This window comes from Plectropomus leopardus, chromosome 14, assembly GCF_026936395.1.
Source record: "Plectropomus leopardus strain MGB_pleo_1.0 chromosome 14, ASM2693639v1, whole genome shotgun sequence".
Taxonomy (NCBI): Eukaryota; Metazoa; Chordata; class Actinopteri; order Perciformes; family Serranidae; genus Plectropomus; species Plectropomus leopardus.
The window spans coordinates 11,418,344-11,431,198 of NC_142189.1; the positions used below are offsets into that span (position 1 = coordinate 11,418,344).

Below are 12,855 nucleotides of genomic sequence, written 5' to 3' on the forward strand. Positions count from 1 at the left end.
CTACCTGATGCATGTTTGCTGCACAATCTTCTGCACTACTGGAAAGATCTTTCAAAATGTGGTGCAACGAGGTAACAAAACAATCATAAAGAGGCATAATAGGACGCAAAGCAGCTACTGAGAAGCAAAAAATGAGACAAAAAAGGAGACACAAAATAATTACAAGGAGATGTAAAGCAACTACAAAGTGGTACTAACAGACTCATGAGATCAATGAAAAAAGGGCAAAAAAAACCAACAGGAAGAGACACATAATGATGCAAAGCAAAGAGAAAGAAGGGCAAAACAACCACAAAGAAGCACCAAACAGCTACAGAGACACCAGAAGACCATAAAGAGACACAAAACCACTATAGACAGATGCAAATCAGCTGTGCAGACACCTTAAGAGAGTCATGATGACTACAAAACAGGGCAAAACTGCCATAAAGAGACACAAATTGTGCAAAACAGCTACAAAGAGACACAAAATTACTACAAACAGACACAAAGCAACAATGAGACACAAAGAGACTCACAACAACTATGAAAAAGGCAAAACAAACATGCAGAGGCACTCATGACAACTAAAAACAAGGGCAAAACAGCCATAAAGAGACACAAAATTATGCAAAGCAACTACAAAGAGACACCAAAATGTCAAAAAGACACACAAGACAACTACAAAGAGATGCAATACGGACACAAAAAGGGGCAGAATAATCACAAAGAATCACAAAATGGCTACAGAGAGAAACAAAAAGGCCCAAAAGATACACAAAACAACTAGAAAGATGCAGTAAAACTACAGAAAAGGGAAAAAGAACCACAACAAGACACAAAATGACCACAAAAAGACACAAACCAACTACAATGAGACCTAAAGAGACTCACGACAACTACAAAAGGGCAAAACAAAAAGACGGCTACAGAAACACAAAAAGGCTATAAAAAGACACAAAACTACAACAAAAAGATGCAAAAACACTGCAGAGGCACCCACAGAGACTCATGATGGCTACAAAAAGAAATGGTTAAAACAGCCACACAGAGACACAAAACTGTCAAAAAGGGACATAAGACAACTGCAAAGAGATGCAATCAAATTACAAAAATAGGGCAAAACACTAAATGATGCAAATCAGTTACAAAGAGATGCAAAGCAGCTGCCATGTTTGTGATCACCAGGGCAGAAGACATTGCAATGAGGAGCTAATCCCCATCAGCTCATCAATAACCTGCAGCGTAGAGCATGCAGCACCAGACAAACATCAGTGCTGACCGTGCAGACTGTGTGCTGTGGCAGCAGGGACACCTTGTGGCCTCACAGACGAGCTGCACGTTCAATCATTCAGTAACAATATGGGTCCATATAAGTCGAGTGTAACAAAAATCGTTTTGTGCATTTTTCCACAACAGATGTTCACATTATATACTGGTTACAAACAAACAGAGTCAAGATCAGACGTACTTAGGGACTGTACTTTATTTATCAGAGGGTTTTTGGGATGAGACCCTCTCGCAGCTACAAATGATTTTCAGTGACAGTGGAAAATGCTCGGCCTTCCACCACCATAAATAAACATATTTTGGTATAGAGTGCCCCAGGAATCACATTTTTCTGTAGGTCGACAAATAACACCAGGTTAACACTGGACGCTGAAGCATTGTGTGTGTGCAAAACCTGTTTTTTTTTTCTTTTTTTCCCAGCACCCGTGTTAACAAGTCAGAGCAGCCACGCTGCCTGCATGAGCAGCGTTTGTCAGGTGCGTATCAGCTGCATGTCAGCCGCAGCGTATCTAGAGAAACAGTGGCTGGTTGTTTTTTTTCCCGCATGCCGTGTGCAGTTTTCAGTAGAAACAGACAGTGAAAATAGCATTTTGATTATTATATTGACTCTATGACACCTTTCGCTTCAGTTTAAAAGTCTCTCTGCCGCAGAGATGAGGAAATACAAACACGTCTGTTTTACTGGACCATGCTGTGGTTCGGCGAGGTTGCCGTCACACGCTGCCTCCAGTATGATCGCGGTGTTAAGTTAGTGTCGACTTGGATTCATCATCAAAAAGTCTATGGGATTTTTCCATTGGATTTTGGATTACTACAGAAGATTAACTCTGTTTATCACACTTACAGGTTTTTTTTCAGCAAAATAATCTTCACAAATTGAAACAACTTTTGATGTTTTTGAACCTTAAATGCACTCACCAGACGAAAAAAGCAAACATCAGGCTATAAATGAACTAAACTACAGATACCTGACTTAACCTCGCCACCACAACAAGGCTGTAAAGCCGTGTTCGCCACAGTTTGACGTGATGATGTTCTGCAGTCACATTTAGCCGCTTGTTAGCAACCACCTTTTTAAGACACATAAAAGCTTCAGAGTTCACAGTGGGGTCTTTACATATTGTATGTCGACGAACAAAACCTGAAAGTCTCTTTTCGTTTGTTTAACCACAGACCTTATTTCAGGCTTCTAACCGAAATCCCGTTCTAAAAAACCATCGACTTTAAGACGAGGGAACCGGTGGTGCTGAATTGCCTATGAATTTCTGTGTTTTAGGACTCATTCCTGGAAGCCAGTGCAACAAGTAAACGCTGTCTCTGAAACAAATGGCTAATTTCAGGGGGAAAAAAGGGAAAAAATGCAAATCCTTTTTAAAAATTTTTACTAGATAAGCAACACACTTCAGCAGAATATACCCACCCTCTCACAAAACCAATGAAATTTGATAACCACACACACACAAACACAAAGGACTTTCTGGGAGAAAACATCTTCCATGTGCCCTCTACTCTCATAAATAATGAACAGTCCCTTAAACAAAACTGGTATCTTTATGTAATAATGCATAAAAATGTACAAAACAGTGGTCTATGCTTATGACACAATAGAAAATAACGGTTTGATAGATGAAAAAAATAGGACAAGACCATTTTGCTCATGTTTTTAAAGCCCTGACGAAGACCGCTACTGGTCAAAACATGTTGGCTTTTTTAATGATTTAGTCACTATAATAAAAGCTTTTTAATGTAATTCCTCCATGTTTTTCATGTTTTGGAGTGCCTAGATATCCTTCCTGTTTATCCTGTTGGTTTCCATTTTCCACGAACACCGCCGTATGTTTTTTGACCTACGTTTGACCACCAGTCATCTCTCTCTTTTCGCTGTTCCTGGATCCTCACTGCTAGTGGGGCAAAACGTGACAATTGGCCAAATGGTGGCCCCAAACCAAAGACATATTCCTGTCTAAATCAGAAGTGTTTTTCTTATTGATGCATCATGATTTTCAGACATTTTAGACTTGATTTGAGGTCTTAAAATCATTTTTCACTTATTTTCAGTTAGTCTTGTCTTTCAGTCAGTCTTTTGCTTTGTCCATCTGATCAGTGTTAACATCTCAACGCTTTATCGTGCTGCACAGTAAGAATGAACATACACGTTAACAACCTCTCTACATATGCTGACCAGAACTAAAATGAAAAGCAAATCTGAACATTAACATGCATTAACAGAAATACATTTTAATTTTCAGAATATGGGCGCATCATGTGACTCATAAATAAAAATAAAATTCCATCATCCAATTGGCATTTAAATTTTCATCTTCAATAATGCCCATACTTTGACATAGTTAAAATGAAAAAGAAAAAGGGAATTTGCTTTTTAATTTTTAAAAAAAATGCCCCGGTAAAATGTTTTCAGAATTCAAATGACAAAGCAAATTTGCAAATTAAAATGCATTTACAGGAAGGCTTTTTTGAATATGGCTGCATTATTTGACTCATAAATGAAATTCAAATTCAATCATCCAATTTGCATTTTAATTTTCATCCTCAAGTATGCACATTGTGGGGAGCCCAGTAGAGCGGGCATCCCATGTGAAGAGGCTGCGTCCTTGCTGCAGTAACCGTGGGTTCGATTCCAGCCTCAGCCCTTTGCTGCATGTCATCCTCTTTCACACAGTATCTGTCCTAATAAATAAAGACAAAATGTCCAAAAAATGATCTTTTAAAAAAAGAATGCACATTCTTTGACCTTATTAAAATGAAAAAGAAAAGGACATTTGCTTTTTCATTTTCAAAAAATGTAAACTGTTTTCAAAATTCACACTCAACAAGCCACATGTGTAAAAAATAACAGTACGGGTACAAATGTTTTCAGGGGTTAGTCTTTGTGTTCAGGAAGCGTCTTCAATCACTCTGCTCTTCAAAATAGTCACAGAAGAGTTGTCGGACCTCCTCGGCATGACTCTGGTCGGTGCTGGTCGAGGTGAGCGGCTTGTGGCTGGGCTGAGGGCTCTCGGCCTCGGACACCTCCAGCTGCCACTCCTCTTTGAAGGCGTCCCCGTGGGACTCGCACATGTTGTGCAGAATGCAGCACGCCAGAATCATGGTGGGCACCACGTCCAGTCCGCAGTCGTTCCTCTTGCTCAGACACTGCCAGCGTGCCCTCAGCCTCAGCAGCGCCTCCTCGGACACACGCAGCGCTCTGGTGAGCCGCCGATTGAAGAGCAGCTGCGGCTCCGTCAGAGGTGCGTGGCTCGCCCTCCGGCCTTTTTCCTCCGGATAGGCCCTCATCAGCCAGCTCTGCAGAGGGTAGCAGGCCTCCCCCAGCAGCACGTACCTGGACACAACAGATGGACGCAGCGTTGCTAGATCTTATTCTGCTCAAAGAAGACGAGTTTAAACAGATTCCAACCGTAGATATGCAAACAACGTAACATCAACTTTTGTTTTGCACTGTTTGGTGAAAGTGCTTTTAGAGTTTTTGCGCTGTCATCTTGGTGTCAGCTGCAGAGTCAACTTATACTAGACCCTTAAATCAGCCCAGGAGCTGAGGCTGATGGGAGATTAAGGACCTTTTGGATACTGGATGCACATGTACGCTGCTAATTTGCTGTTTGAAGTTTGTTGCTTGTGTGTGAATTTTAATTTTGCTTGTTTTTAACTTGTTCTTTTATGTCAACTTCTTCATGCTGCTGTCTTGGCCAGGAATAAATAAAATAAAAACATGTTTGAAAGGATAGTGACACCATGAACTGGTCTGAAGTCACTGAGGACGCAAAGACTTGAATCCTAAATATAATGGCCTTAAAAGTCAAGTCAATCAATCAAATTTTATTTATATAGCATCTTTCAAACCAGCTGAATTCAATTCAAAGTGCTTTACAGTTTGATTGAAGAGACAAAAACAATAATGTGTGAAATAAGCAAAAATCGAATCGAATAAGTATAAACCATAGACCTTTGACAGCAAGACACTAAATAAAAGCCAGACTAAAAAAGTAAAAGTATCAATATTTTTAATATTTTCATCTTACTACAACCAACTTCTGATGATTTATTTTGGTGCTGAAAACTTGATTTTACACAGACTTTGGATCCCTATTGATACATTTTGGAAATCAGACAAAAGGGTGCGGCTAAGAATACAACATGCAACTTTTTAATATAAAAAACAACAAATAAAATAAACATTAAATATATCAGCAGTCTGTGTATACCTGTCAGAAGGTTATATTTTATAATTCTATCCCGCCTTATCCATCATGAAATTGGTTTATCAGACATGTTAAAGGTGTTACATTTCGGAGCATAATGCATCCACCTGAGACAAAAATATAATATATAATATAAAATATTAAAAAATATATATATAGTATAGCATATAGTATGTAGTTTTATGAATAAAACTAAAAGGCTATTAACTAAGAATTCTGAGAAAAGTTTTCATGGGAAAATAAACTTTGCTCATTTTTCTGAATTTATGGGACAATAATCTCATTAACTGTTCGTCGAGAACATTTTTTCCCCATGAAAACGTCTCTCGTAAATCTGAGATAGTGACCTTATTAATTCAGAAAAACAAGAGCAGTTTTTTTCCCTCATGAAGACTTTTCTCAGAATTCTTCGATAATAATCTTGTTAAGTCATAAGAACAGCACAGACATTTATTTCCTCCACGAAACATTTCTAAGAATTCTTGGATGGTGATCTGGTTAATTTGGAGAAATGGGGCCATTTTTTTTCTCAAGTGAATGTCTTTGTGCTCCAAAGTTATGAGCTGCTTATAAAAAAACTAAAGATTTCATGGATGGTGTTAGTTTAAGCCTAAAGCTAAATGCTAGGCAAACCAAGCAGTGCTGATCAAATAAAAGATAATGAGACGATCCTGCCTACTTCGTGCCTAAAATGTCATCAGAAACTCCAGTGAAAGCTACAAATCAGTGGAACTCTGCCTGACGATGTGAGGAGCTGCAGCTCTATCAGTACCTTCAAAATCACCTAAAAAACGGTTAAAAGCTGCTCAGCTCTGACTTTAAACTCTGGATTTTATAACTTGTTTTTTAACTGACAAGCATTCATAGCTGTGTGTGAGACATGTCAATTTTTTTTCTTTGGCTCAATAAAAATGTTTAAAATACAACTGAAAACTGGCAAAAAAAATTGCTAAAAATTGAGTCCAAAACAAATTTGCCCGCTACAATAAAATTTACTTTCCCTGAACAAACATACAGTATCCTTGAATGCCTGAAAAATGGGCCGACTTGTTACTGACTTCAGCGTAATACTGTTGGCTTTACTTTTACCTGAGCGGTTTTCCCATGAAGACAGGTGGCGGGGCAGGAGACAGTCCTCCCTCCGCAGCTGTGGCCCACAGCGATGAGTTCTGGAAGATGTCCGCTGGGTCCGTCCCACCTGGAAAACTGGCACATACATCCCAGAACTGCCCCCGACCACTCACAGCCACCTCAAACACCACACAGACGGAAATAAGTCAAAATCAGACAAACAGCGAACGTGTATTTTCAGCAGCATAGAGGCACCCTCAGTACCTGAGACAGCACTGACAGCCAGCCGGTCGGGTTGGCGTAGTCAGACGCGTTGTTTGAGGGGGTGATGATAGCTGTGTGGAGGGTTGCTATGGCAGCGACGCAGTGAGGGAAGCCCCAGTTGGACAGGAAGAGCTGGGCTGAATCCTCCAGCTCCTGCTCATTGGGGGGCCGCAGGTAGATGGAGCTTAGGAGCGCCACGATGGCGTGACACATGTCCCTGACACACCTGCACACGGTGGACTTCCCCACGCCAAACAGGGTGCTGATGGTGCGGTACTCGATGTTGGACGCCAGCCGCCACAGAGCCACCGCTACACGTTTCTCCACCGGCAGCGCCAGGCGGAAGCTGGTGTCCTGACGGGCCAGACGAGGCCTCAGCTTGTCACAGAGGTAGAAGAACGTCTCCCGGCTCATGCGGAACTTATCCAGCCAATCAGAGGGCTGGAATTCTGTCATCACCACACGCTCCCACCAATCAGTGCTTTGAGTGGTGGTCCAGGGACGAGTGCGGATGCGGACGTTGGAGCGGATACCTCCTGCTATCATCATCTGAGGAGGAGAAAATGAAAATTGGGAATAAAAATGTACTTTTATGGATTTTGTTCTATTGAAAATATCATGTATTTGTTTTTCAAACTGTCGGCTGTAGACGTTTTTGGATGGATCTATGAGCTTTTGTTATTTGCTTTGTCTCTTAAATGTTTTGTTTGGTTTATGTGACAACAGTAAGAAATATAAGGACACATTTCCATCAGATAAATTGTGTGATCCTTAAAGCCAAGTTATATAAATGCAAATGCAAAAGATTTTTCCTTCGTTTGGTTGGTAGAATGAAAAACTTTAATATTGCAAAAAAATGTCAAATGCCTTCTATCAATACAGTGCATTTATACAGTATGTGTGTGTGTGTGTGTGTGTGTGTGTGTGTGTGCAGACTACTACCTGGCTTTACTTATTTTCAAAATCAAGCTTTTAAAAATACTTTACATTAATATTATTTTCTACTTTCATTGAGTTTATTTTTTAACCAACATCAATCCTAATCATAACCATAAAATAATAATTAATTTTCAGAATTTTAACCCATTAAATGCCACGGTTTTGTCATGGTGCTTGTTTTTAGATGGAAAAAATGCATGCAAAGTAGATTTAATTATTATTATTATTATTATCATTATTATTATTATTATTATTATCATCATCACAGCCTGGGATATGTCAATGATTTGCAGCAACATTATTTGTGACAGTGCACCTGGTGGAAATAGCTCATATTTTCTCAACTTCTCAACTGCAGTTTGAATGAGTTTCAATGGCAATTTTTTTGTTGCACTGAACAGTATGAAAATAACATTTTTGTTTACACTGTGTATTTTAGAGTTATTGTAGGAGCTGAGATGGAAATTCCAAGATTAAGAAAAAATACACGAAACTGCCAAAAAATGATGCTATGTGCATGTGCACAGCCAAAATGATCAGTAAAAATGAAGAATGAAAAGCATGTAAAACACAGTCCCTAAGTCCCTACAACCATGATTGTTGTTATATCCTCATTATTTTAGCTGCAGTACCAAAAACAGAAAATCAACATGCCACTTAGATTTCCTTACAGATTCTGGGACTGGCGATTTTTTAAAAAATTATTTATTTTTTAATCTTTGCTCTGCCCATCCTTCTTATCTCAGCCCAATCAAATTGGTTGTTCTGCGTAAAGCATAACCGTGGTAACAAAAACCTAAAACCTTATTTTTCCAGTTTTAATTTTACATTTCCTGACCTCCTGGCATGTTAATGTCATACACACAGTGATATTTCAGTGGTTATATTGGTATGTAACTGATGCAGAGAGGGGGGCTGACCATCAGCATCCTCCTCTGTCTCTGGAAGAAGTGCTGTCGGTGTCTGATGCGTCTCTGGATCTCGTTGCGTCTCTGGATGTTCGCGTTGTTGATGTCTCTCCTGCGCTTCAGCAGCATGTAAGTCATCAGGAACATGAAGGAGCGCAGCTGCTCCTCTTCCTCCATTCTCGCAGCTTCGCGTGCTCACAGGCAGCACGCGAGGCGTTAAGTTACGGTGGCGACAGTATGAAAAGGCTCAGGTGCTCCTGCAGGTGAGGCTCCCGTCATCTCACTGCAGAGCGTAAACTGTAAAGTACTTCCGCTTTCTTCTCTTCCTGTGTCGGACTATGACTCAGAGTGGTGCTGCCATCTAGTGGCTCACGTTAAGTAGTTGTCGAGGTTTATTTTATTTAATTTTATTATTTTATTTTATTTTATTTTATTTTATTTTATTTTATTTTATTTTATTTTATTTTATTTTATTTTATTTTATTCATTTTGTTTTATTTCATTATTTTATTTTTGCATTTCATTAGTAGTTTCTTTTTTTTTTTTTTCATTTTTCACTTTAAGAGGACACCAATACTACTACTACTACTACTACTACTACTAATAATAATAATAATAATAATAATAGTAATAATAATAACATTAATAATAATAATAATAATAATTTATAACACATACATTTACATTTTCTAACTCCACTTAAGAACAGATAAATAAAATTTACTGCTGTCTATTGAACATAGCTATTTAAAAATAGTCTTTAAAAATGACAGACTAGGCAATTCTGCATCACATTTCTTATTGACTTATAGGTCAGAATAGCTATTTCTTTCTTGTAATTCTTTTTTATTGATTTATGTGAATGTACAAAAACAAATACACAATTAAATGAACACAAAGATCCTTCAATAACGTAAAAAGGGAAAATAATTAAATAGATAGATAAAAGAAATTAAATTTAAAAAAAAGAAATATAAAAATAGGTAGAGAAAAAGAAAAGAAGGGAGGTAATAAAATAAAATCAATACATAAATGAAATAGGTTGAATAGCTTTGTTTCTTAATATTACACAGGACAGTTCTATGTTCTTAAATATTTTCTTAAATTTCATTAATAAAGTGCAGGAGAGTCGGCTTGGTTTCTGACCATTTGTTCTTATGAATATTGAATTTTCTTGAGAGTTGCATGACCTGAAATGTGAGAAATTGTTTGTATGTTGTTTTACATTCAGTATAATAGACCTTTAAATGTGCGAATTTGCTTTTTCCTTGTCATTTTCCAAGACCATTTGCAGATGGTTTTATAGCCACATCTTTTCCCCAGATATGTTTTCTGCTACAGAGCCGTCATGAGGATGCATGGCTCACATCAAATGGGGTGCCAGTTTCTGATAAAGGGTTAACAAAACAATAGAAAGGATAAAACATAATGCAATATAACAGCATCACAAACTCTCAGTTTCTAATCAACATCCCTTTCAACAACAAAGGAGGATTTATTACAGGGCTGATGTATTAGATCGTGTTAGATGTAGATCAGCACAGAGTGTTACTTTCTAATCTGAGCATTTCATGGAGCAGGCTGAGCAATAATGGAAACTGACAGGATCAATACTGATCTCAAGGAAAACATTTCGTCTATGAAAGAAACTCCTTCACACAGCGCCGCCGCTGCTCGCTTATTCACTGCAGATGTCGATTTCTCATCTGGTCCACTTTAATGAGTTCAATAACAGACATCAAACAATATGTTTTACAATTAGTGTCATCTTCCAAACAGTGAAATCATAGCTTTCATTAGTGAGTGGAGGTAAAATCTGTGAGTGCAGGTTAGAGGTGAGAGGACGTACAAAGACGAGATTTACTCGAGGGCAGGGACACTCAACTTGCTTTTCCAGGGGGCCGCTTTTGCAAAATGACAGGAGGCCAGGGGCCATCAGGGGCTTAGATAGGACCTCTTCTGAGGGGTGCAGGGATCCTCACTGGCATGCCGTTTTTTGCACTCTGGCACCTTATGTAAACTAGAAGTACAAAATTATTCCCAGGGTGAATTATTTAATTTGAAAACGGTTTGGGGGCCATGTGGCACCTGATCAGGGGCCTGATTTGGTCTGCGGGCCATAAGTTGAGTATCACTGCTCGAGGATATACTTCAGATTGCTTTACATTCATAAATTATAAAGACAGACAGCAAACCTATGACACAAGTTTAACACGGGTGATAAAGAGCTCTGCAGCTGCGTTCTCAAACTCTTTGGCGTCCATATTTCCACCCGGGCCCCGTGTCTGCGCTCCGGACATCGCCTGACCCAGCTTGTACGGAGAGATCTTGGCACTGGCCTCCAGGTAGCGTAAAGCCTTCACGTTAGCCTCCAGACATGAATTTGCTTTACTATTAGCATTAACGCAGCAGTTTGCTTCACATCCTTGGGAAGTCTCCAGAGCTTCCTTTAAGGTCCCGAGCACGGCCAGGCACAGCGGCCGCGACGCAGGCCCCTCGTCTGGGCTACACACCTCAGCATAGAGCCTCTGAGCCTGCCGGATGTAGTCTGAGAAAACTGCACATGTGAGCACACCGTGACGGAAGACGTCATAAGGGACAGCCTCGTGGTCTTGGCAGTGGAGGCGTCGGAGGAGCGGGGCGGAGGTGGAGGCAGGGACCCCTCCCTCACTGCACAGGCACTGCAGAGTCTGTGTGTACAGGCCTCCTCTCACTCCTCCTCCTCCGGCTTCTGTCGGGCTGTTGGTGCAGGAGCCATCAGGGCCCTCAGGAGCCTCAGCTGCACGTCTGCGGGGCCCCGTGAGGTTCAGAAGGTCGTAGGCCACACAGACGTTGTTGCTGAATGCAGATCTGGTTTTTACATTAACAAATACGGTAAAACAAAGCAAATCACAGCTGCAGTTACAACATACTTGTCATTGTATTATTATTATTATAGAACCGCCTAAATCTTGGCACCATTATGACTGTGGTCATTATGAGTTTAATAAGTAAAATTCTTAATATGATTCTTACATACTATGATTTTCACTTTATTCTGCTTAATTATTGGAACTAATTAAAATTTTAGTTTGTTTGCTATTTTGTTTTCTTTCTTCTTTTTTTTTTTTGCTTTTCAAATTTTTACTTATTCATTTTCGTTTATTTTTACAGGAACTTCATTGGATGAACCAGTTAGAGTGTCCATCACAAGCTGGTATGATCAGCTAAACCATCAAAAACAGCTGGTCAACCATCTAAACCATCTCAAGCTGTTATATATATATGTATATATATACATAACTAGTAGAATAGTTATAGGAGCATAATATCCGTTTCATTATGAATAAATTAATGTCAGAGGAGTCTGATTCAGGACCGTAAATCTCTGGTTTTTGGTCCGTACCTCTGGGAGTGGTGAGCCAGCCGCAGGTGCCACAGAGCCCGGTTGAGATGCTGCTGCTCCTGCTGCTCCTGCGCTCCTGCGCTCAGCGGCCCGTTGTTTATCTGATCTCCGTCTCCGCATCCAGCCGAGCCGGTCTCCGTCACCGAGGCCAGGTTGCAGAAGTGGTCGGCCAGGAAACCGATGGGGTCGTCCGATCTGGCCTCGATCATCTTCAAGATGGCCCCGCGGAGCAGCTCTCCCACCCCGACCTGCGAAAGAAACTCCCTGTCGCTGTCCGACTTGGAGGCTTTGCCCTCGGGCATCCCTGGAGGAGTCGCCCCGGACCGGCGCTTCTCCTTGTCCGCCATTCCTGATGACGTCCCGTGTCGCAGCAACGGCAGCGGAAGTGATTTAAGACCGGTGGAGAGACAGGAAGCGGACCAGTTTATGTCTGTTTATACTGATGATCTATATAACAACAAAAACCCGCAAAATTAGCCCTCTTTGGTTATTATATGTTCTAAAAGCCCCAAAACAAAACACATGTCCGCCAAACCCCTCCGCTCTTTCGGTCTGGTTGCCAGGGACGCTATGACGAGTGTGCGTGCGTCAAATAGTCCGTGCAGGGGCGTGCATAAGGTTTTTGATACCTGATATGTCGGGGACCCCATAAGATCCAATTCCTCTATCAAGTTGTGAAATATCTACAATTTTTCCTTGTTAAAATACTACCTGGCCCAGAATTGCTGTGTAGTGAAACACATTAATTTAAGTATCCGAAATTAGCACAGAAGAAATAGAAGTTTATCTCAAACACATTTTG

The 12,855-nt window shown here is 40.2% G+C and overlaps 2 protein-coding genes across 2 annotated transcripts; both read right to left on the reverse strand.

The window, feature by feature from the left end:
• Window positions 1-1,447: 1,447 nt before the first annotated feature.
• Window positions 1,448-8,985, reverse strand: LOC121953705 (uncharacterized). The gene is made up of 4 exons (XM_042500910.2): window positions 8,681-8,985; window positions 6,822-7,370; window positions 6,576-6,736; window positions 1,448-4,609 (listed from the first exon to the last, which is right to left on the reverse strand). Exons 1-4 carry the CDS (start codon window positions 8,843-8,845, stop codon window positions 4,177-4,179), a joined length of 1,308 nt encoding a protein of 435 aa, XP_042356844.1. The 5' UTR covers window positions 8,846-8,985; the 3' UTR covers window positions 1,448-4,176.
• A 533-nt stretch (window positions 8,986-9,518) lies between these two features.
• tpgs1 (tubulin polyglutamylase complex subunit 1) lies at window positions 9,519-12,607 on the reverse strand. The gene is made up of 2 exons (XM_042501071.2): window positions 12,054-12,607; window positions 9,519-11,518 (listed from the first exon to the last, which is right to left on the reverse strand). Exons 1-2 carry the CDS (start codon window positions 12,398-12,400, stop codon window positions 10,864-10,866), a joined length of 1,002 nt encoding a protein of 333 aa, XP_042357005.2. The 5' UTR covers window positions 12,401-12,607; the 3' UTR covers window positions 9,519-10,863.
• Between the last annotated feature and the right edge of the window lie 248 nt (window positions 12,608-12,855).

Bases quoted from the DNA above. Each gene is read 5' to 3' on its own strand.
- tpgs1 (XM_042501071.2), bottom strand. From the start codon at position 12,400: ATGGCGGACAAGGAGAAGCGCCGGTCCGGGGCGACTCCTCCAGGGATG. The intron at 11,519-12,053 runs GTACGGACCAAA...TGTAAAAACCAG, and splicing joins CTGGCTCACCACTCCCAGAG to ATCTGCATTCAGCAACAACG.
- LOC121953705 (XM_042500910.2), bottom strand. From the start codon at position 8,845: ATGGAGGAAGAGGAGCAGCTGCGCTCCTTCATGTTCCTGATGACTTAC. The intron at 7,371-8,680 runs GTCAGCCCCCCT...TCTCCTCCTCAG, and splicing joins GACAGAGGAGGATGCTGATG to ATGATGATAGCAGGAGGTAT. The intron at 6,737-6,821 runs GTACTGAGGGTG...GTGGTGTTTGAG, and splicing joins GGCTGTCAGTGCTGTCTCAG to GTGGCTGTGAGTGGTCGGGG.